The following is a 24,914-nucleotide window of genomic DNA, read 5'->3' on the forward strand; positions in this document are numbered from 1 at the left end:
AAACAAATATCAACCCCAAAAAGCCCAATTGGTGGTGAAAAAAACAAGATATAGATCATTTCATTGTGATTAGTAGTGATTAAGCTATTGGCAAATGAAACTGATGAGCACGGAAAGGTGAAAATCGCCCGTCCGTTAGGGTAAAAACTGCTTTGGGGTGAAGTGGTTAAAATATTGTTTCAAAGATTGCTGAAAAAATATATCTGCCTTTATATAACGCTGCATAACATTGGAATGAGAAACACTTTCATATGTTTTCTTGTGTTAAGACTGAGGAGGAGTTTTTCTTAGGAATCATTTGGTCTTTAGCTTTTTAGCAGCCACATAAAGTCAAACTTTATGTAGCAGCAGGGCAAAAATGTTTCTGCTGCTGGGCCTGGCAGGCTATGCAGAGCAGTGCAGGGAGCTTTTATAGTTACCTGTTCCGGATGCTGGACCAGCCTAACACTGCTGTCGCCTATAGTGCGCACCCTAGTGGCTACAGCTCTGGCACTTTAGTACCCCAGGTGAAAAGCATAATACAAATAATGTCCTGTGCCTTATCTTCCTCCACCCGGGGCCCTGCACTCCCAGCATCCTCTTCTGACTTCCGATCAAATGTTATGACACTCAGAAGATGTCAGTGTCAGCAGTGCAGCGCTACCCGATGGAGGAAGAGTCTCTTCCATCACCCTTCTTCCACCATTGGGTGGCGCTGCACTGCAGATGCTATATTCTGTGCACCGATCACATGCAATAACGTGATCAGAAGTCAGAAGAGGATGGCGGGAGTGCATTGCCACAGTGGTGGAAGAGGAGCCGACGGTCCAGCATCCGGAACAGGTAACTATAACTGCTCCCTGCCGCCCACTCTGCAACACCTCATTAGGCAGAACAAAAAAAGTTCTGCTGGCTGAGGTTAAAATGAGTGTGCATCTTCTAACTACATATTTAGTTTGAAGATGCTAACGGGTTAAAGAGGACACGTTTTGTTGCAGCTGTAATAAATCTTTGCTTCTCCCGCTCTCTCCAGACTGATATAGGCAAGCCTGCAAGCTGGTTAAGCAACGTTTACACATGTTGCAGCTGATAACTTCAGGACAAAAACCTTTAAGTATAATTTACTAATGTTGTTCGTAATCGGTGCTCAAACCAATGACACTTTATGGAATTCTATCTTAATGTCAGGAAAAATGCAGATGAAATACCAAAACCTGCCACTTACATGAGTGCTTCTACGGATTTTGGTTTGATAAAAATAGCGATAGGGAATAGTTGTGCTTGCTGCAATCGTTTAATTGCATTGCCAGATACATCAAGAATGCAGTGTTTTCCCTATAGAAAAAAAATAAAAATAATCATTAAAAAACAACTGTCCACAATATTTTGGCCATCTTGTGTGTTCAGCACAACAGAGGTCAGGGACTTTGCAGAGTTGTGAACTTACCCTTTCAGCCACTGCACGTACAGACTGAATGCTAGTGCCATAAAGGTTGTCATTAAACTGACCAGCCTCTATAAACTTGTTGTCCTGTATGTCCTTCTCCATTTGTTCCCGTGAAGAGACAAAATGATAGTCCTGCCCATCCATCTCAGTCTCCCGCCGTGGTCGTGTGGTGTCTGCATTGAAAACATGTTAGTATTGGGTGGGAGCCAAGTGGGTTAGGGAATCGCCTCCATGGAAAATAGGAACTGCATACTTACGTGGAACACAAGAACCAAATTTGTGAGGAAATTCAGAGATGAGGTCATCATTTACTCTATCTTTTAGGGGTCCCAGAATTATGACTGGCCGTGCGTAATGAACTGAAAAAGATATGGAACATGACAAACATTAGAAAGAATATCTATATCTCAACAAACCTGAGCTAGAACTATATAACCGTGTACAAACATGGATTGTACAATGCTCTTCCGGACCACTTGTATTTGTTTAAATGTTTAATTTCAAAACATTCTTCCAGCATAGGCATGTGAATTGACAGGCAAGATGTTATCCCTTGCCCCAGACTTCCCCAGCCCTGTACTCATGGCCCACCAACAGTACATGTTTTGCAGGAAACATTCACAGGTGAGGCAATTAGTGTCTCAGAGGAGCTGATTAACTACCTGTGTGGATTTCCACAAAACATGCACTGTTTGTGGGCCTTGAGGACAGGGTTGGGGAACACGGCCTTGCCCTATAACCAAAACTATCTGGAAAAGGTCGTACCAATAAGCAGATTATCTTATATCTCTTCAGAGACAATTTTATAGACCGTCTTAAATGTGATTTTTAATTTCACACTACAGTGTAGGTCCAGTTCAAGTGTAGAAACATTTGATTTAAAAAAAAAAAAATTGCAATGCTTCTGATTTATACCAGGCATGAAGTATGAGGTCTACACCATGTACATTATTCACAGTCACATTTAGTACATTCACATCAGTCCCCCTTTTCACAACACAGTGATCAGTTCACCACATTGTCATCTTATGATAAAAGATGTCACCATGCCTTTCTTGCTCCATAACGCGGGCTACAATGAGACTGAAGGGAGGTTCTATATGCCATGGCTACTACACATACTATTACAGATTTAAGCATGAAATCTTCATGGAATTGGCTGAGTCCACACGGCCGCTGCACCCCTGTATAAATGTTCCCCCCGACCTCCCCCCAGTGTGTGCATTTATACGTTACCTGTCCTGTAGCAGCCTCCGCACAGTGTCTAACCTCCAGGCGGCTATCCATACACGCTACTGGCGCATAGTGTTCACTCCCGAAATTGGTCGCTTTGTCAGTCGGGCATGAACTTGGTGGCACAGATTTTCGTCCAATTCGATTATAATAATCGAATCGGATGGTCGATCGGCCACCAAGTCGCCTGATGTATGGCCACCTTAACTGTGGGTACATGTAAGAGTGGGATTCTTCCTTTATTGCACATTCTTCAGGCACAGTATGAACCAGGTTTACGAGTGATGGACAACACCTTTGTGTTCAATGTGCACAGCATTCTCAGTGGATTTAGCACTGCGGGAAGTGCATATGTAGAGTATAGTACTGCTGTATAACTTAATTTGTAGTCACCAACCCGAAATTTAACACCACATCAAATTAGTGGTTTTTATGAGCAAAGGGAGTGCATACATTTGCATAAACATGCATAACCGCAGAATTATTTGCATCTTATCGACCACCCCTACTAAAGACAACTACAAATCAGGCCTTATTCTTACAGCACATATGTTATTATATTTAAAGATTCCTGTCTACACATATAAAAAATCTGGTAATTGCAGCACAAAAAAAAAAAAAAAAAAAAACTTGTTTTTGGATACATTTTTATGGACTTGCCGTGTGTGTGTGTGTGTGTGTGTGTGTGTGTGTGTGTGTGTGTGTGTGTGTGTGTGTACATGCAAACTGCGCCTGCCTTAATCAATCTTTATCGTTGAGTATTCGCTACCACAAGTCCATAGAGATGATGTTGAAAAAGTTGTGACAGCGCTCTTCTTCTTGTTATCTACACATCTGAAATAAACAAGCTCCACATAGTGCATTACCAATAGTACAAATTGAATGCATGCACATCCACCCAGTGAAAAATAGTGATTTGTGTTCCACTCCACGTGACATCCAAAGCCACCTCAAACTCCAGGTGGGTCTAGCGCTTTGCCACACGGCAACAAACTTCACAGCTCCAATGTTTTCAACTTGTATAAAATCTCCAGTTTAATCCATAAAGAACATGTAAAAACAAATGAATGGCACATAGCATAATACTGTTTGCACATGAATTCCCTGGCCTGCGCACTCCAGCATCAGCCTGATGAGTCCTATTGGACGAAACACGTAGGGCGGAGCCCGGTGCGTCTGACGTCACAGAGCAGCGGGACGTGTGCACGGAGATCGAGCGCTGGTACAGCGGGAGTACGGGACGCCGACACCGCGGTGAGAGAGCGATATTGCTGGGCTGAGAAGCCCGATGTGCGCATAAACCTTTATTATTCAAGTGAGTGTACTGGAGTGCGCAGGCCAGGGAATTCATGTGCAAACAGTATTATGCTATGTGTCATTCATTTGTTTTTACATGTTCTTTGTGGATTAAACTGGAGATTTTATACAAGTTGAAAACATTGGAGCTGTGAAGTTTGTTGCCATGTGGCTAAGCGCTAGACCCACCTGGAGTTTGAGGTGGCATCTATCCGGTGAGCGGCTGTACTGGAGGGAGTGGATTTGGATGTCACGTGGAGTGGAACACAAATCACTATTTTTTACTGGGTGGATGTGCATTCATTCAATTTGTACTATTGGTAATGCACTATGTGGAGCTTGTTTATTTCAGATGTGTAGATAACAAGAAGAGGAGCGCTGTCACAACTTTTTCAACGGTATTTATGGTGACTACTATCCGAAAAATTGAAAATTTTTTTCATATTTTCTTAAATTTATTGTCAGAGTCTATACATTTTTGGGAACCCAAAAATTGATCCGACTCCAAGACTCCGACTCCACAGCCCTGCTAAAAACAAAGAAACATGCTCCAAGGTTTCAAGTAAACCTGTAGGGAAAGCGATACGGAGGCTGCCATATTTATTTACTTTTAAACAAAGCATAGCCTGACCACATACACCACATGCTTGTTTCAGGTGTATGATTCAGAAAACACTGCAGCCAAGATCAGAAAACTGACAAGGCAAATGTCATGGTTTAAAAATAAAAATGGATTTTCTGTGATTAACGCGGACAAATCACTGGACACTGCGGCGGTTTTGGAGCGATCGCGATTAGCGATGCAATGCATGTTAATCGCAATCGCTAATCGCCGGCAAACCACTGCATGTAACATGTTTGCGGTTAACGCTAATGGCAGTGAGAACACTGACAGTGTTACACGTGCTAGCGGTTTTAAAAAAAAACGCTAACGGTTTACCTTGAGCGGGAATCGCGCGATTGCCGCTCAAGTGAGAACGGACCCTAAGGGGAAAGAGTTGGGTAGATCATCTCATTAGCAGTCTCTCTACAGAATATGTTGGTGCTTTATAAATAAAAAAAAAAAAAAAAAAAAAATTAATAATAAGTTACCGGAGGACCCATCAAAAGCAGCACTTCATCTTCTAGGACCTAGAAGATGAAGTGCTGCTTTTGATGAGTCCTCCGGTAACCCAGTCCTCAAGGCCCACCAACAGTGCACGATCTGTGGAAATCCACAGAGGTAGTTAATCAGACACTGATTACCCCACCTGTGCATGTTTGTGGTTTCCTGCAAAAATGCACTGTTGCTGGGCCTTGAGGACAGGGTTGGGGAATTCTGTTCTAGGTGGTACCAAGTAAAATCAATTTGAACACCATCTATTTATATGTGCCACCAAAGGCAAGGCTTAATTGCTATGACATCTGTAAGTGTCAGAAAAGTGGTAGGAACAGTGTTATAATGCATGTAAAAAGAACATAAATGAAGTCACGGTAATCTGTGTGTTTCACAGCTGGATTTATTTAGGCTTTAACCTGCTGAGCGGTCTGGACGAGCTCAGCTCGTCCAACACCGCCAGAGGCTGCCGCTCAGGCCCTGCTGGGCCGATTTTCGTCAAATAAAAAGCAGCACACGCAGCCGGCACTTTGCCAGCCGCGTGTGCTGCCTGATCGCCGCCGCTCTGCGGCGATCCGCCGCGAGCAGCGGCGAAAGAGGGTCCCCCCAGCCGCCTGAGCCCAGCGTAGCCGGAACAAAAAGTTCCGGCCAGCGCTAAGGGCTGGATCGGAGGCGGCTGACGTCAGGACGTCGGCTGACGTCGATGACGTCACTCCGCTCGTCGCTATGGCGACGATGTAAGCAAAACAAGGAAGGCCGCTCATTGCGGCCTTCCTTGTTTATTCTGGGCGCCGGAGGCGATCGGAAGAACGCCTCCGGAGCGCCCTCTAGTGGGCTTTCATGCAGCCAACTTTCAGTTGGCTGCATGAAATAGTTTTTTTTTTTAATTTAAAAAAAACCCTCCCGCAGCCACCCTGGCGATTTAATCAGAACGCCAGGGTGGTTAAACTAGTGCTGATGTAACATGCCTGCACTGCTCTTCCTATCAGTATACTGGGAGGGTAAGGCCTCTGCTACATAAGGGATTGTCCTCTATGCAGTCAGGATAATACCTCTTCAGTTTGTAGTTCACATTTCTGGTTACCATAAACCACTATTACCTTGCTAATCAGGATGTGTGCAAGACAGCAGTGTATAGCAGGATCACAATTCAAGGCATCAGGAAAACTGATGCAATTCTGTCTGCTCTGGGGCAGCTGCTAGCATAGTGAAGATGGGTCATCTTCCTAGCAAAGTAGACACAGAATTCCACTTAAATTTCTAAGCAGATGTGCTGCTTTATTGCATTACATTATTATTTTTTTAGTATTTATAGAGCGCCGACATCTTACGCAGCGCTGTACAGAGTATATATGGTCTTGTCACTCAACTGTCCCTCAGAGGGGCTCATAATCTAGTCCCTACCATCGTCTTATGTCTATGTATGTATCGTGTAGTGTATGTATGGTAGTCTAGGGCCAATTTAGGGGGAAGCCAATTAGCTTAGCTGTATGTTTTTGGGATATGGGAGGAAACCGGAGTGCCCGAAGGAAACCCACGCAGACACGGGGAGAACATACAAACTCCTTGCAGATTTCGACCTTGCTGGGATTCAAACCGGGGATCCAGCAATGCAAGGCGAGAGTGCTAACCTATACGCCACCGTGCTGCCCACATTACATACCAAAGCTTGCAATACAGCATAACATTTTTGTCAATAAACTTTTATCAAATGCTTGCCCTGTACAACATGAGTTACTAGGTAAGTAACCATGTTGTGTAGGGCAAGCATTTGATAAAGGTCCATTGACACAGATGTCATGCTGTATTGTAAGCTTTGGTATGCAATAAAGCAGCACAGCTGCATAGAAATCCAGGTTGAGTCTCAGGTGTACGTCTTTGCCCCCTAAGGATTAGAGGTTTCTGGCCCGACTCCCTGGTGCACCTATTTTTTTTATGCTTAGGTTGAGTGTGGTAACACCTTGTGCAGGACCTTCAACTCCCATCATACTGACAAAAACAGAGTGATGCATGCACAGAAGTGCTGAACTAGTCAGCACTAGCAGTTTTTTTATGTAGGCTTTACAAAAATCAAGAAACACCTTTGCACATAAAACACAGATGCTTCACTTACTTTCTTGCCGAATCACAGGTTCATAAGATAGAATAGTGTCTTCCTGCCCCTCTGTAAAGCAAGTAAGCAGTGGTCAGAAAGATGAAATTCTGAAAAGCAATCGAACATGCAAATAAAAAGTGACTTACTGGAGCTGCTCTCACTGTCACTGGTGTTAGATGTCACAGCCTCTGCAAAACAGTAAGACTTTCATAAGTACATGATAGTTAAAAAAGCACCAACACTGTGTGCACACAGAGCAAGAAAAAGTAGTGATTTGTGTTTAAACAATGACATACACAGAGCATTAAGAAGCACAGATGCAGAGGTCTCTAGCTAATCCTGGATTCTCCATTGTGTCACAACACTTATTAAACATTCAGTAAGGTTTGGGGAAATAAACTGCATGTGTAAGTCAGGCTACAATAAAAGTCAAATCTTTATCTTATGGTTTACCACAGCAGATCAATAATCAAAGCTTCTGACAATCCAAGAGGCAAACTGCTCTGTGGTAGTAAATGGACTTATATTTCAAAAAACATCTGTGCAAACCATAAAATATACAGAACCGGATATGTAAGAAATACTATACACTTTTTGTCTAAAAGTGACTAACTTACAAAGCACAGAAAAGCAGTTATTTAGATCTGAACACTACATATGGACAGGCAGAAGGCACAATTCAGCCTTCATTCTTCCTGGTGAAGAGGTCACTACAGGCATGCTTGTTATTTCCTATGGAGAGGGCAGGGGAGGTAAGAGGAGTAAAATGCTTTCCCCAAAAAAATTATCACAGAATACAACAGAAACTGGCCAGGAACATTAGACTTGAATGATCAGTTTTCTCCCCTTATGGAGTTTTAGGAATGGGAGAAGAACAGCAACATTGGCAGCCACAACTGCAGACATCCAAATGGTGACCAAATTCAACCATAAACTGTCAGTTTGGGAAACAACCATTAAAAAGTCTGTATGCAAATGACAGGGATGCAATTCAGGTTTAGATTCAGCTCTCCTATTGTGGAACACCCATGAGGTCAGAGCTGGCTTCTGTTAGGATAGCTTAAAGATATAGAAGCTTACGTTCAAAAGATTGGTTACCCCTAAAGTCAAGAAGATTAGTCACATGATTTAAAAAACAAAAAAAACAAACAAAAAAAAAAAATATCTGAACACATTCTGAACATTCTAACAAATGCGAAACTGACAGCACTGATCAAAATGAGCTAGGATGTGAGAAAGTTTCCAAATGAATTAGTATGAGAAAAGACATGCCACAAAAATACTTCCCCAACCCACATGTGACAGGACAAGCTTAAAGCAGACAACCCCAAATATAAGATCAGAGCCCCTCCCCCCTCACACTGAGGGACTTACTCAGACTCTTTGATCCATAATAATCGTCACTTAAGCCAGGGAAGTCCTGATTTTATAGAGATAGAGAGGAGAGATAGACAGTGAGAGACAGCCTGCTAGAGACAGTGTTAGGAAGTAGTGCCAAATCGAAAAAAATTACCATGCCAATTATCACCAGTCTCTATAAAATGCATTAACACAAGGCATGCAAAAGAATTGCCCAAAAGAGAAAAACTGGAAACTACTCCAAGTCTTTATTATTATGATAAAATTGATACACCATGGCTTGAAAGAAGGAACACAGAGGACATAGGAAAGAACGAGAGCAAGATCATGTGAATGTCAGCAAAGTAAAAAGCCCCACCTGTACAGTGCATGGACCACTAAATTAGTGGCCTCCCAAACCTTAAAGGCTTCTTTATTTATTTAAGTTACTGTGGCAGGAAGCTACGTGATAAACTAGGCCTACAATATATGTAGATATTCACAGCATGTATAACCATGATGGCTTACAAAAAGCAGCATGCTTAAAAAAAAAAAAAAAAATTGCAATCACAATGGTATTTTTTAAAAACAAAATTTATTAGGTCTGCCAACTAAGGATGCAAATGGATTAAAAAAAAAAAAAAAAAACTAACAAAAATTACAAAGACAAAAACACAACTCCAGGCTCAAAGAGTAAAAGACCCCAGGGCTCCCGCCTTCCCTTGCCATTCTAGAAGAACTATATAAATGTAAGGGGAATGGGGGCCAGCATCACAACGTACACTTCAGCAACTTAAAATATTTGGTCATGCTATCATTTTGATGCACATACTAAAGCCTTGCAACATGCTAGATCAGGGGTTCCCAAACGTTTTGGGTTGAGGGCCGGTTCAACATACTTCAGACTGCTGGGGGGCCGGAGTATACATAAAATGATGTAGACGTCTTTGCCGGCCAGACAGCACAGCATACCCAGGTGACAGCCTGCAGTCCAATTGGACAGCAGTGTCATCTGATGTAGAATTTGATTGGAAACCAGCGAATTACTGCTTTCTGGCTTCCATGTGGATGGGTGGTGCCAGCACTTATACTCTATATGCGTACCACCAATATTTAAAGATGTAGCTGACCACATCTATAAGTAATACATTGTTTGTGGGGGGCCGGTAAAGCCTCAGGGGGCCACATTCGGCCTTAGTTTGAGGACCACTGTGCTGGATGGTTCTTGACATTTACGGCTACCTCTGCTGAGTAGGGATAATCAAGGATATTCAAATACTTCTGAGTTTATGCAAATTTATGTACATTTTTATGCAAATATATTCAGCTTGAAATTGAACCAATTTATACTTGGGTGGGACTTGATTGGTACATTTTCAAGCTGCATATATTTGCATATAACATTTAGATAAATTTGCATATCATTGATCATCCCTAAGGCCCCATTCACACTTAGGCCTGGTGCACACCAAAAACCGCTAGCAGATCTGCAAAATGCTAGCAGATTTTGAAACGCTTTTTCTTATTTTTCTGCAGCGTTTCAGCTAGCGTTTTGCGGTTTTGTGTAGCGGTTTTGGTATAGTAGATTTCATGTATTGTTACAGTAAAGCGGTTACTGAACAGCTACTGTAACAAAAAACGCCTGGCAAACCGCTCTGAAGTGCCGTTTTTCAGAGCGGTTTGCGGTTTTCCTATACTTAACATTGAGGCAGAAACGCCTCCACAATCCAAAATCTGCAGCAGCCCGGGAGTATGCGTTTCTGCAAAACGCCTCCCGCTCTGGTGTGCACCAGCCCATTGAAATACATTACCCTAGCGGATCCGCACCCGCAAGCAGATCGCAAACCGCAGCGGAAACGCTCAGGTGTGCACTAGGCCTAAGAAACACAAAACACTGGAGACTTTTTCCAGCGTTTTGAAGGAGTGATTTTTCAGCGATTTCACATGGAAAAAAAAAAAAAACACTGAACAGTGCGGTGATTTTGCCGCGATCGCGTTTAGCGCTTCTATAGCACTGAAACGCGATCGCCAGGAAATAGCCTGAAAATGGTGATGTGTTTTGGGGCAATTTGCGGCGATTAGCGCAAATCGCCCAAGTAAGAACGGGCCCATAGGGTTTCATTACGCTAGCGCTTTTACAAAGCTCTAGTGTGAATGCTGCCTAAGGCTGAGAGGTATGTGTGCGAGCGACCAGCTACCCAGATTGGCTCAGCATTTGTCTCCTTTCTGTTTGCATTAAACTCTTCATGTGCAGGCAAGCCTTTGTCTGTGCCTCACCACTCGCCCTTTATGGGTCATGTGATGGGTCATGTACTCACTCTTCCCTGCAACAGTAGCTGGCACATGCATTCACCACTACAGCCAACCAATGTCTTTGTCCTTCATAAGCACATGCATGAAGGCCACTATGAGGCGATGTACTAAGGTAGCAGTATAGTGGAGAACATACTTAAGCAGGAACACAAATCATTATATAGACATTGCCTGGCATGAGATGGAAAGTCTGCAGCTCCCGCTAAGGTCATATTAGAACATAGTTTGGGCCTTGACTTATAAAAATAGTGATTACTTCATAGAATGCAATATTCAGTAAATACATTTTATTTTAAAAAGCAGACCAGCTTTGATGATTTATGCATGCTCTGCAACCTTTGTAAATCAACCGTGTTGGTAAATGTTTAGGGGGGGGGGGGGGGGGGGGGGGGTGAGAGAGGTGGGTGGAAATGTCATGGGGTTGATGAACTACACTGACCTACTCAAATTTATGGGAATTCAAGTGAACCTGAAGTGAGAGTGATAAGGAGGCTGCCATATTTATTCTCTTTTAAACAATACCAGTTATCTGGCAGCCCTGCTGATTTATTTGGCTGCAGTAGTGTCTGAATCACACCAGAAACACGCATTCAGGTTATCTTGTCAGATCTGACAATGTCAGAAACACCCAATCTGTGGCATTTTTGTTCTGGGCCTATGGCTTAGGGTCCTTTTACACTTGCGTTGGTGTACGTTTTTCCATAGCAGTGCATTGTGGAAAAAGCTTTCAGTTAAAACGTGTATAGTGGGAACAGTGCCAAAGGAAAACACGGGCAATACTTTGAAAATCAGTTTTCTTTCAGTTATAACAGAGCAACTGATTAAGTGTAAAAGTGCCCTAAAAGTATTAGAGGCAGAGGATCAGCAGGACCGCCAGATAACTTATTGCTTAAATGAAATAAATATGCCAGCCTCCATATACCTTAAGTGAGTGGTATATGGAGGCTGCCATAAACAATACCAGTTGCCTGGCTGTCCTGCTGATCTTTCAGGCATCAGTAGACACACTTGGAACAAGTCTGCGGCAAATCCAGTCATCCTTCATTCAGAAAAATCTGATTTGCTGCATGCTTACTGTATATACTCGCACATAAGCCTAATTTTTCAGTTCAAAAAAAATGTGCTGAAAAGTTACCCCCTCAGCTTATATGCAAGTCAGTGGAGCAGAACAGATGGTGGAGCAGATTTTGTTACTAGCAGGTTTTGCTAGTGGCTCCCTGCTGTGTTCGGGCCTCCTATCCCCTGCAACATGATGTGCAGAGTGCGCTGCTTGTTCCCTGGCTTATGGAGCGGAGCATACAAGCAACGTGTCAGCAGTGCAATGATCTGGGATTCTTTCAGTGTGGCAATCGCTGTGTATGATATCTACGACGCCATCTAGTGGTGCCTTGAGACACAGCTGTATCATCCTTGGGGCACATCTGCCTATGGGGAGGGGGGCTAACTTGTACTGGGGGCACATCTGGCTACTGTGGAGGGGGCTATACTGGGGAGGGGGTTTATACGCGAGACAATCACTTTTTCCTGGTTTCTGAGGGAAAGTGGGTACCTCGGCTTATATGCGAGTATATACGGTATTCTTGGTATATGGTTAAAAAGTATTAGAGGGCAGAGGAAATGGATATGGCGGCCTCCATATCCCTCTCACTGCAGGTGTCCTTTAAGTAAAGCTCTTAAACTAAAATGGCCAATTATCCTTTACTTTAAGAGAAACAATGAGGCAAACATTACCTGCCCCAGATCTTATAGAGTCCCAGGATTCATAATTAAAAGATGCCACAGAATGGAAATCCTTTACAGTCGTATTGGGAAAAGGGGCTTCATTTATTTATTTATTTATGAACCTGAGGCAGGAACTCACATAAATTTGTACTGTACTAAATTCCCACTTCCCACTAAACAAAGACCCTTTATCATGACAGGGTTATTTAATTTTATACTATTGCAATTCTGAGTGTGAATTATCCTTGGCCCAAAATTTTAGTTAGTGAAAGTATGGCAAGGGATTTTCTACCAGATTAGCCTATGGTACACCGCCATACAGAACTGAGAAACTTTTTAAAAACCTGCAAGGCCCTCATACATTATATGCGCCCATTGTTCAAAGGTTAGAAATTAAAACTTAAGCCTTATTCGCTATTTCAGTCATTGTCATTCAAGTAATCCTCTCTCAAATTTCTAAACTAATATAAAGTGGAAGAAAGCTCTAGCCTCTCCTGTTACTTACGTGCATTGCTGGTCTCTTGAACAAGGCTCTTGTAAAATGGAAACTTGCGTGACAGTCGGAAACTCTTTTTACGCTTGGATTTGATGGACTGTGGCAGTTGGTGGAAGGCACAGAAAGGTGGGTAACGGGGATGAAAATGCCAGAAATGTGGAAATGACGTTCAGAATAGAGAAGAAAATGAAAAAAGGAAACAAAAAACATGGGTTTACAAAGCATGCAAAAATAAAAAAAATAAAAAAAAAACACAAAGCATAATGGGACAATGTGATGAACTGAGAGGCAAGGACCAATGTGAAATGTAGAACAGGTGCTTTAACAAGCATGGTGTGTGTATCCCGTCTAGTTTAATTAAATCATACTTTAAGAGTCAAAAAGGAAAGTGTTTTCAAAAGTGGGGATAAAACAGCAACTCAACAGTCTCCCACAGTTCCATGGATGTAACAGTTCTATGGTAAACTAACTGCAAACAACATTTGTATTCTTCCTTTTGAGCACAGTGGGAAATGTTAATACCTGTACAGTTTTTATTTCTTTGTGTGTGTCCCTAGGAGAGTTCCAGTCACAGAGAAAGGAAAATGTTAGAAACCTCAAATTTTGAGGGCTGGCTCAGACGGACACCCACGGCAGCCCGGTGTCTCGTTTCAAATGCTTTTCTGCAAGCGTGCAGAAAAGCATTTGTCGGCTTTCAGTGGCACTTCCCGGCATGCAGCATTTTTCATACCAGCATGGGGACATGGAAGCATGGCGGTATACTTTTCTTATCAGCTAAGCAACAAGCAGACGATAAAAATCAGGATAAAAAACGTGGCGTTTGCACAAACACCGGTTATCGATCGTACCAACAGTTGTCCATTCATCTTAATGGACAGCATTAAAATGATGAGCGCCTAGGCCGTCATTCAAAGTCGCAGAACCATACGTGTAAACCAGTTTGTTTTGTTTTAACACCAAGGGACCTCCCTTTTATGTCTGTGTCCCTACTGAAGAGATCTCACATCATCTTCTGGTCTCTAACACTAGAACAGGAAGCAAATCTGTCCCAATCTCTTTGGCCCTTGGAAACCAGATTCCCCCACCAATCAATGTGCGAAGAATGTTCTACTCTAATATTTTGAAAAAGGAGTCCAGCTAGTTCTATGAAAGTTGTTGCAATGCATACCTGCAATAGAACTTAAGACTTGCATGAAGACACAAATCCAAGTTTATGAACACTGAAACATATACATTTCAGCAATAACCTGAGGTCTGACGCAAGTAATTTCAATCTGACAACTGTGAGAAAACGCGGAAAAGCCGCCGCGTGTGCTGAAAGCAAGGCGGCTGATTCCGCGTCCACCGCGGCGTTTTGCACGTGTAGGCACGCGTCTGGTAGTGTGGCAGAACGCGGAAAAGCCGCCGCATGTTCTAACAGCAAAGCGGCTGTTTCCGCGTCCAAGGTGGCGGTTTGTACGCAGCAGCGTGCCTTTGGAGTGGCTGGGTCTGTTAGTCCACATAGATGGATGAAGAGCTACACGCACGCGGGCCAGAAGTCAGGACCTTTATACCAGCAGGGAAAGTGTCAGCTCATCAGGACGATCAGCTGATTCCTGCTGGACTCAGGATTGGCTGAGTGGCTCGGGCGGGGCAGCAGAGTTCAGCTAATATATATTCTGCTTGCTTGTCAGTTGCTGGTTGTCTGCCATTGCAAACACTTAGTGGAAGCATTCAGACCATAGTCAGATCCTTACAGTGTGTTTGAACCAGGTGGACCTAGGAATTCACACTGAGCCAGATTACCTTGTACTGTTATTTGTTAGACCAGTTCCAGGGTGTTGAGATAAAGGCCCTCACACCCCAGACTAGGAATACTGTGTATCTTCTGTGTATTCTCTAGCATAGTTCCAGGGTGTTGAGATCAAGGCCCTCACACCCAAGACTTGGGAACTGTATTGTCTTTATGTTATATTCCAGACTAGTTCCAGGGTGTTGATGATCACGGACCTCACACCCCAGACTAGGATTTGTGCTATTACTGTATTACATTAGCCCAGTTCAGGGCAAAACCTTTCATATTGCAGCAGGGCTTCCTGCAACCCAGCCTCGGTCCCTCGCCCAGGGGTCCACAGGCTACAGGAATATCACCCACAGTCAGGGGTGAATTCCTCAGGAGTATTAGGCCGCCAGCTCCCTGGTGGTCTCCACTCAGAGTTGTTACTGTTACACCAAACATTCTCACACACATAGGTGTCCAGAGGTTAGCAATATATCTGATTGTCGGTGATACTGCAGATCATCAATAATCAGATTCTCTCTGCGTGCTGACACCAATCGTTACAGCAACACAACCACTAGTAAGGATCCCAATTAATTTACATTAAAGTGGATGTACTCTGGTGATGCCGCTGACAAAATATCAGGGACAGACCATCATGACTGAGACCTTGTTTCCACTTATGCGAGACAGTTGGGACCACTGGCACTGCATTGCTACCTCAATTATAATGAACGGAATTGTGCTGTGTTGCACAGAAACGCATGCAACCATGCCTTGCGATTCCGCAGAGAATCGTAACATATGGATGGAAACATCACATAGTGCAGGCTATGCACTTCAGATGTCTCTGCATGTCGCACACATTGCTGAAATGCCATCAGCAGCACAAGTGGAAACAAGGCCTTATTGCATAACAGTCCATCCCTCACCATGGTGATGCATGCAAGCCATTTCTCACTAGTAGTAGTTACTGCTAATAATAAATCACGGCCGTGTGACTCCATACAAACTCAGCCCAAACACTTACATTATAACTGTTGTCCTCAGTAGCACAGACATGTAACTGTACTTTAACCTCTTCACCTCAAAGGGTTTTTCCTCTCAAAAAACCAGAGCAGCTTCACCCGTCAGCGCTCCTTCCATTCATTCACCTATAACTTTATTACTACTTATTACAGCGAAACAATCTATATCTAGTTTTTTTTGCCACTGTATAGGCTTTCTTTGGGGGTACTTTTTGCTAAAAATTATTTTCTTCTAACTCCGTTTTAATAAGAAGAAAAAAAGTTGAAAAAAAACATTTCTCAGTTTTCAGCCATTATATTTTCAAAATAAAACATGCTACCGTAATTAAAACCCACACATTTTATTTTCCCGTTTGTATCGGTTATTGCAATGTTTAAACTTTTTCCCTAGTACAATGTATGCCGCCAATATTTCATTTGGAAATAAAGGTGCATTTTTTAAGTTTTGCGTCTATCCCCAATTACAGGCCCATAATTTATAAAGTAATTGTAGTATACAGTTTTTGAATACATATTAAAAAAAAGTTCAGTCCCTAAGGTAACTATTTATGCATTTTTTTGATTTGTAATTGTATTAAAAAAATAAATTAAAAAATGGTAACTTTAGGGGAGTGTGGGAGGTCAGGGGTTAATAATAATAATTAAAAAAGTTAACTAGGGATAACCAAAAAAAAAAAAAAAAAAAAAAAAAAAAGGGGAGGGGGGGGATGTAATATTACAATTTGGCCACAAGATGTCCTCAGTAGTGACTTCAGCTCTGTACTGTTTGTACGGAAACGGAAGCACTACACGTACGGAATGAATGAATGGCAGAGCCGTCTGTATAGACGGCTGCAGCCATTCACACGGGGAATTAGATCAATTAATGGGATTTGCTTTCCCATTCATTGATCTAGCGGCGGGCGATCAGCGGTAATGAGCGGCGGTACCGAGCGGGGGGACGTAGTACCTACGTCCCTGCACAGAGTTATGGCATTTTGCAGGGACGTAGTTACTCGTCCCGGGGGAGGGGAAATGGTTAAATTATTTTTCACAAAAGACAAGTCCCTTCATTAAAGGCAAAGGGCTAGATGCAATCAATGCCTTGTCCTGCAGCAGCTTATAGAACAAGGCCATGTTTGCAAAAGCAAAAATATATAAGGTAATCTTTGCTTAGGAACTACTTTTCAAAGCCTTCTGTGAAGAATATTTAGAGGATCTGTTTTATACTAATACAAGCACATCTCTTAGTGGGGGATTCTCAAGGTTTGCTTTATTCTTTGCAAAAGCATTTCTTGCCAAGATGTACAAGACCCATGCTGGCTGGTCTGTCAACTCGCATGCACACTTTTCTGGCAGTCAGACAGTGCCGCTACCATTCAGGTAGTGCTTTTGAAAATTAAAGAAACCCTGAGAATCCTGAATGAGGAGACAGACCAGTCAGTAAGACCTTCAGAGCCATCGCAACATTAATATCCACTGTAAGCACCAGCTACACAGGAAAAGGGGTCAAAGTATTATACACTGGGGCAAATGTGAATCTTATGAGAGTACACAGGCTTTGTAAGTTTAACAATGTGGCCTTAAAGGAGAACTTCATGGGGTGTAATTTGATATGGAATTCATGAACATTTGTATTGTATACCTTTATGTTTTTTTCCTTCAATATTAAGGTTCAATTTCAGCAAACATGCAAATTTACATTATCGTAACTTTGAAACCCAGTAGCTGCTGGTTAATGAGCCAACAGCTGCCTAATCTGCCAGCAGCTTCAAAGCTACCGAGTATGTCTCGTTTAGTTTCAAGACTGAGGAAATGTGCACATTTATTGAAATTTAAAGCTCATTTCTATTCAACAGATGTCAGCTGCTACGCTATGCACATTCTCTAGCCAGCTCACTGACTCACATATTAAAATGAGCCCAATAAGCAGAACATTTGTATTACAGCTTCAGGAACAACAGTGTTATTTTGAAACAGAATACAAAAGCAGGATATCATTATTGCAGCACAGGGGTGTGAAACCTGCACCATGATTCCATAACAAAGTGAGAGAGTGTGTGTTTGCCTGTCATGGGGTGGGCTCTATTTAAGGATAACAGATGTAACTAGTAAGATACTTTCATGTAGCACATCCTGGAATTATCCTTTAATGGGGGCTTTACTGGCTGAGCAGTTGCAGAAATACATTTCTCAAGTGTTATTTTTCTGCTAAATTTATATTCTCAGGCAGACGTGTCTCTGGAATCCATAAGAGTGTACAAAAAGGTAACCAGAACAAGCAGCATATCAGCCTTAGGGCCCAGTCAGACAGGTGCTAGTGCACGTCTCGTTTAGCAGATGCCAAATGATTCCCTGCAAAAATGTAAGCAGAAAAGCACTTGGCTTTGGTTTCAGTTGTTCGAATGTCGCACCTGCTTGACTCCCATAGGCCACACAGAAGTGCCGCAATTGGCCTATCCTGGAAGCTACATGTAGCATCCAGGACAAATTGAAACAGTGGGATTAAGTGCGGCACTTGAGAACAATAGGAATAGCCGGTACCAACATTTAAATAGCACTGTCTATTCATTTGAGTGCACATCACTTGGGTGAAGACCGGTCTGCCGACGAAATACCCTACCCATTAAAAGACCTTAGCATTGTGATTCTGCACATTATGAAGTTTGCAAAAATATTTACAATGTGTATGTCCTGCAAGGACTCACTCTGTGTGACCATTTACGACAGTGTCTGGAAATAACGAATCAAGCAAAAAGTAGCCAGATAAAGTAACCTGATCAAGTGACCCTATGGTTTATGTGGGCCATCCTGCCACTCCCTGTATACTCACTCTGTTGGACTCCATTCCAGAACGCCCATGAAATTTGACAGTTTTCAGTCTTGCCCTTTCCTTTTTTTCAACCCTGAGAGAGAGAGAGAGAGAGAGAGAGAGAGAGAGAGAGAGAGAGAGAGAGAGAGAGAGAGAGAGAGAGAGAGAGAGAGAGAGAGAGAGAAGGAAGAAAATGTAGATAAGAACCTGACTCTACAGATGTGCATCACAACAACATTTCCATGTGCTCCCATGGGCTCAGTGCAGATGTCATAACAGTCTAAGTACGTTCCTTTGAGCACTCAGATGTAACAATTCAGGTGTAATCTGATAATAATCAAGGGATTGATTGAGAAAAAGTACATTTTGTTACGATAACTATAGTAAGAATCAGTTAATACTTTTCAGAGCAATCTGCAGACTGTCTTTTCCTGCAGGCTTTTCAAACTCTGTAGGGTTTGTTTGCAAAAATCATGCCCATTAAAAAAAAAATAAAAAAAGGTACGGGTCCATTACGTGGCGGCATGTGTATCCAAAGTGCACACCGCCACTTGGGTTGATGCGAATACACATGCGACTTCCCTACAGCTGAACCATGCAAGTCTGTGGGGAAATCACTTGTTCATGGCCGCACTCCTCCTCCGAACGAGTGCAGCTGTACTGTGCCTGGGTGACTATGGTCACGCCTGTGCAGCAGCACTGAGCCACCCGTGGACATGCATGCACAGTACAGCCACACGATTACACAGAGCAGGAACAGGAAGCAACTGGATGGATCAGGAGTCCTCAGGAATATCCAGAGGCTTCCCTTTGCTGATGTAAGTATCCAATTGTATTCCCTTTTTTCAGTACCGGTTTACCTTAACAGATTCAGTTCAGCTATTTTACAATTCATTTCCATGCAGGTCAAGTAAAGTTTGAAGTCATTTGCTCACATATTTATGGGAGCACATTTTTTTTTCAGTGTGAGCAAAATGAACTCAAAACTGTTCACGTGACCTTATGGCGAAATACTGGATATTCAAAAAGGTTTAAAAAAAAACAAAACCAACCAACCAACTTTCATGCACCACTGTAGACAGACACTGGATGCACGAACGTATACAGAAAAGTATGTGTGAAAATATCCACATAAGCTTCACTAGTTAATAGTTTTGTAACAAACACATTAAAAAGTAAAGTCCACTTACCTTTTTTTACTTGGAATAACACCAATTTGTTCGCTTTCCCCATGTGGAGTGACCAGTCTAGCCTGCCACCATTCATCATCTGAAGCATTGATCACGTGAAGGATGTCCCCATAAGAAAAGCTTAGGCCCTGGCTGGGTAGACAACTGTCTCGAGAGCGATCATAATCAAACAATGCCCTATAAAAACAGATAATGGTCAAAAATCACTGCTCATACCAGATGCAATATTTGTGCATAAGATCTAGTATGTTTTTACATCAAAAAACCTCTACTTATTGGTGACAAGAGTAAAAAGGTTAAAGAAGAGTCACGTAAACCAGTGGAACTAGTCATAAGAAAAACCGAGAACAAAAAAAGTGGTAATTGTAAAACATGCACTAAAAACTGAAAAGTGGCAGTTCTGTACAGGTTACAAACAAGTCACTACAAGAGTGCACTTAGACCCAAGAAAAGGGTGCAGCTTCAGGATCAATTTAAATCAGTAGGCACCTAGAAAGTTAGTTACTATGAAATGATGGAGGTGCATTATTTAAACAGAACTACTATTTAAAAAAAAAAAAAAAAAAAAAAAAAAAAATTACTGTCTTACCAGTAATTCCTTTTTAATAATCATCCATGCCGACACCCTTAGCCTGAAAGCAGGATGATTATATGACAGACAGAAAAAGAGTAAAATGGACCATTTCTTAAAGGGACACTGTAGAGCGCGGGCTTGGGGGGGGGGGGGGGGGGGGGGGAAGGGCCTCGGGGGGAAAGGATGAGTTGAACTTACCCGGGGCTTCTAATGGTCTCCCGCAGACATCCTGTGTTGGCGCAGCCACTCACCGATGCTCTGGCCCCGCCTCCGGTTCACTTCTGGAATTTCAGACTTTAAAGTCTGAAAACCACTGCGCCTGTGTTGCCGTGTCCTCGATCCCGCTGATGTCACCAGGAGCGTACTGCGCAGGCCCACTATGGTCTGTCTGCGCAGTACACACTGGTGACATCAGCAGGACTGATGACATGGCAACGCAGGCGCAGTGGTTTTCAGACTTTAAAGTCTGAAATTCCAGAAGTCAACCGGAGGCGGGGCTGGAGCATCAGTGAGTGGCTGCGCGGGCACAGGATGTCTTCGGGGGACCGTTAGAAGCCCTGGGTAAGTTCAACTCATTTTCGCCGACCTCCCTACAGTATCCCTTTAAAAACCAGTATACCAGTTTCTAGCATAGCGCCTGTAAAATGAATTTAATATTACCAGTACATCTGCTGTGTCTACTCTCTAAGGCCTAGGTGCTCAACATGCAGTACGCGTACCCCAGGGGGCACTTCTGATTGGTCCAGGGGGTACTCGGGCTTGATATACTTAACCAAGAATAACAAATTTAGAGATTTAGAAAATTATAATTCTTATTTAAACATCAAATTAGTATTTTAGCTAATTAAAAGCAATAATAAATGCTTGCACATTGTTTAGAACCATTTATCATGTACTACGATTAAATATATATTTGTCAAGGGGTACTTGTGATCATGTTTACTATGCTAGGGGGTACTCGATGAGTACAGGGTTTTAAAAGGGGTACACACTTACAAAATGTTGAGAAACACTGCTCTAAGGGACACTTAGAGAGTCTGAAGCGACTTTAAAAACAGCTTTTTAGCTTATATTCTACATGGGCATGTTTGCCCCAGCTAAACCGGCGCTCTCCCGCGGCAGAACGAGGGATAGCGGGAGAGCGCCGGTTTAGCTGGGGCAAACATGCCCATGTAAAATATAAGCTAAAAAGCTGTTTTTAAAGTCCTTCAGAGTCTTTAAACTAGGAATAAAAAAAATATTCAGTTGTACTTTCCTGGGGCTTCTATCAGCCCCCTTGCAGCCGCCCAGTGCACTCGCAGTCACTCACGGAGCCTCCGGTCCCCCGACTCTAGCTAGTTTTGTTTTCACCGACAGGGAGTCAGCAGCCTTTCAGCGCCTGCACAGGCTTGGCCACTCATATCAGTGTTCCCTTCACAGGCGCAGGACACTATTGCGTATGGGAACGCAAATAAACATACGCGTGGCCAGGCCTGTCACCGAAAACGAAACTAGCTGGCGGTGGGGGACCGGAGGCTCCATGAGTGACTGCGAGTGCACGGGGTGGCTGCAGGTGGCTGGTAGAAGCCCCAGGAAAGTAAAACTGATGTTTTATTCCTGATTTAAGTGTCCCTTTAACTTTGGAGGTTAAGTAAAGAGAAAAATGGAGACAGTCATGTTTTTTCTTTAAAAATAAAGCTTGTGAATTCAAGTGTTGAGTGAGTGCTAATTCAGACTTTTTTGCCTTTATCAGTCTGGCAAACGGCATTTGAGGAATACAAAAAAAAAAAAAAAAAAAAAAAAAAAAAGCATAACTAGCTCACAAGGAGCAAGAGGCTGGACTATGCATAATGAGACAAACTTTAATGGGACCTCTGCTCTTGTGTTTGTTACTTGTTATGGACCGCAATTATGCGGAAGATAGACTACCAATAGGACAAACACTAGTGGGATCAGGTGACTAGATGGGGCGGGACGGAATACATATTTAAACAGGGACGACAGTCCTAAGAACTTGCCTTCTGGAGAAGTGGCGGTGTCACGGAACGCATTAGGGGGCACGGGAAGGAAGTGTTACCGTAGGAGTTGCAGGACTGGGTAAGACTCAATTTTATTACAATATTCAGACCATATGTTGGGCAGTCTATTACTTATGTACTATAGAAGGTTTATTGAGCCTACAGCACCAGCCTACACATTTGGTAATACTTATATCTGCAGCTTAAAGAGACTAATACAATTTTCAGCCTTATTTCTTCTATCCTATAAGTTCCTACACCTGGTCTAATGTGGTCTGGATTACTGCAACCTTTTCTAGTTGCACAGTCTCCGTAATAAATCTAATCTTTCCTTTGTCAAGCCTTGTCGAGGCAGAGAGGAATGCACTGCTCTGCTGTAATAGGGAGAAGTTATACACACCTCCACACCCCCTGCAGGCTCTGTGTGTGTGCTGTGCGTATGAGTCAGACAAGGTCTCTGCTCACAGCCAGCCTCTACAGGCTCAGGAGCTGTGACCTAGTGAACAGCTGTGAGTGCAGAAAGATCAGTGCAGAGCCCAGACAAGCAGCTAAGGCAACAAGTGGACTAATATTCCAGCAATCAAGTCACAGTTGAGAGGAGCTTTTGAAAACAGGCACCTGCTCTGATGATGTATTTCCTGTTTGGTGGCCATCTTCATTGTTTACAAAAAACAATGAATAAAACCGTGATTTTACCACCAAGAAAGCAGCGGGGAGCGGCAAAAATGTCACAGAGGGGGCTGGGAGAAGACAACTAACTGGATGGTACGTTTATTTATGTAAGATTTTCACAGTACAGTTTCTCTTCAAATTATTCACAACGGATATTTTAATATTGTTCAAGTCAACACTCGTCAGCCTGTGCATTGCATGGTTTTTAATTGGTTTTAATACTTTTTTAGGATACGTCCTTAATACATTTGAATGCATTCATTATGTGAGGTTTCTAGCAGTTTGATTATTGACTATGATTGCCTCGATGGACGGTTTTCTATACATAGTAGGCTGGGGAAATAGAGCGCTGGTAGAAATAGTTTAATAAGAAAAAAAAAAAAAAGTCAGACAGCAAATTCAAATGGACAAGGAATGTAGCCTAAAAACCGAAGCTCAAACCAGTACCTATTCAGAGAGGAAGAACAGAGGCGCCAAAAGGATAAAAGGAAGTTAAATGAGCTTATAAACCAAATTCTTGGTAGAGGAGGCAGTGGTGGACTTATCTCCTCCAAGTAGACACACAAGGACTGTAGTAAAGACAGTCAATATAATTTATTTATGAACTCCAAATATGCTATGCATTTCACAGGTTTGATCCCGCTTCATCAGACAACAACAATGGAGCAATAGCATATGTGAAGTGCCTGGCTCTTCTACTGACCACATATGCTATTGCTCCGTTATTGCCTGACGAAGCGGGATCAAACCTGCGAAACGCGTTGCATATTTGGAGTTCATAAATAAAATATATTGACTGTCTTTACTACAGTCCTTGTGTGTCTACTTGGACGAGATAAGTCCACCACTACCTCCTCTATTTACCAAGAAATTGGTTTTTAAGCACATTTAGCTTCCTTTTATCCTTTTGGCGACTCTGTTCTCCTGATAATATTGAGTCCACCCTGGGTGGAGGGTTGAACCCCCTTTTTCTCATCTACAGAGAGCGACTTCTTATTCCTGAGTGGGGTCAGGAAAATCTCCCCACCTGCCTTTACAGTAGTTGCCTAATGGTAACCCTGGTTTGTGAGTATTAACATTTACTCTAGTAACCATTTACCCGTACATATTACACTATTGGGGCTCTTGGTGTTCCCTGTTTCTATTCAGAGAGGAGTCCTTAGATAAGACTTCTTAAAACTCAAAATATTTATCAGGGCAGCTCACTCAGTGCTCCCTTAAGAGGCTGCAGCTCTTCTTAGCTACCCATGTGCTTTGAGTCCCACTAGAGAATGGCCCTTTCTAAATGTAAGCATCTCATTTTAAATTAAAAACCCTTGCAGACTTTAACACAAAAAAGTGATGCAGCTGGCAGCGGCAGGTATATTGTAACATCACTTAGGGTGGGAAGCGGGAGGGTACAAGGGTCAGTGCTGTAGTAAGGGGTAACAGAGCAGTGTTGTGGTAACATACAAAAGCAGAGTGGGGAGAAAACATGGCAAAGGCTAGTGCTGTGAAGTGGAGCTGTGAATATGATCTAGGGGTGAGAGAGGGGGGACAATTCTGAGGGTACTGTGAGGGTGGGTGGTCAGCCTAGGGCAGTGCAGGAAGACCCTCACTCACTGCTCAGAATGCTCTTCACCTCTGCCACTGCATTCTTGTCTACTACCATCTCCCTGGTCAGCTCTCTGTTCTGGCCACCTCTCTCACAGGTTCACATAATGTGTTTTCCGATTGTCATATCTTTGGGACTCTCTCTGCACCTCTCTCTATATTTCAAGCCTACAGCTCAGTCTTCACACTTGCCCTTGACTCCCCACGGTTCACAGGCTATTATTCCATGGAGCAGAGTGAGATGGTTTGACCATAGAGAAATTATATGAAAGTATAACCAAGTACCTGACATAGA

The 24,914-nt window shown here is 42.8% G+C and overlaps 1 protein-coding gene across 4 annotated transcripts in view; it reads right to left on the reverse strand.

The window, feature by feature from the left end:
- The window catches only part of DLG3 (discs large MAGUK scaffold protein 3), a 413,798-nt gene that overhangs the window by 8,207 nt on the left and 380,677 nt on the right, over positions 1 to 24,914 (reverse strand). For 2 of the 4 annotated variants that reach the window (XM_068247624.1, XM_068247625.1), the window contains 9 exons: positions 24,905 to 24,914; positions 19,784 to 19,960; positions 18,615 to 18,687; positions 8,521 to 8,566; positions 7,293 to 7,334; positions 7,165 to 7,215; positions 1,684 to 1,785; positions 1,427 to 1,599; positions 1,205 to 1,314 (listed from right to left, as the gene is read on the reverse strand). The exon at positions 24,905 to 24,914 is cut by the window's right edge and continues 105 nt beyond it. In XM_068247624.1, the coding sequence (XP_068103725.1) occupies positions 1,205 to 1,314; positions 1,427 to 1,599; positions 1,684 to 1,785; positions 7,165 to 7,215; positions 7,293 to 7,334; positions 8,521 to 8,566; positions 18,615 to 18,687; positions 19,784 to 19,960; positions 24,905 to 24,914 (784 nt within the window). Of the gene's footprint in view, positions 1 to 1,204; positions 1,315 to 1,426; positions 1,600 to 1,683; positions 1,786 to 7,164; positions 7,216 to 7,292; positions 7,335 to 8,520; positions 8,567 to 13,024; positions 13,113 to 18,614; positions 18,688 to 19,783; positions 19,961 to 24,904 lie in introns of all 4 variants that reach the window. The other 2 variants (XM_068247623.1, XM_068247626.1) reach the window with 2 other exon arrangements.

This window comes from Hyperolius riggenbachi, chromosome 8 (genome assembly GCF_040937935.1).
Source record: "Hyperolius riggenbachi isolate aHypRig1 chromosome 8, aHypRig1.pri, whole genome shotgun sequence".
NCBI lineage: Eukaryota > Metazoa > Chordata > Amphibia > Anura > Hyperoliidae > Hyperolius > Hyperolius riggenbachi.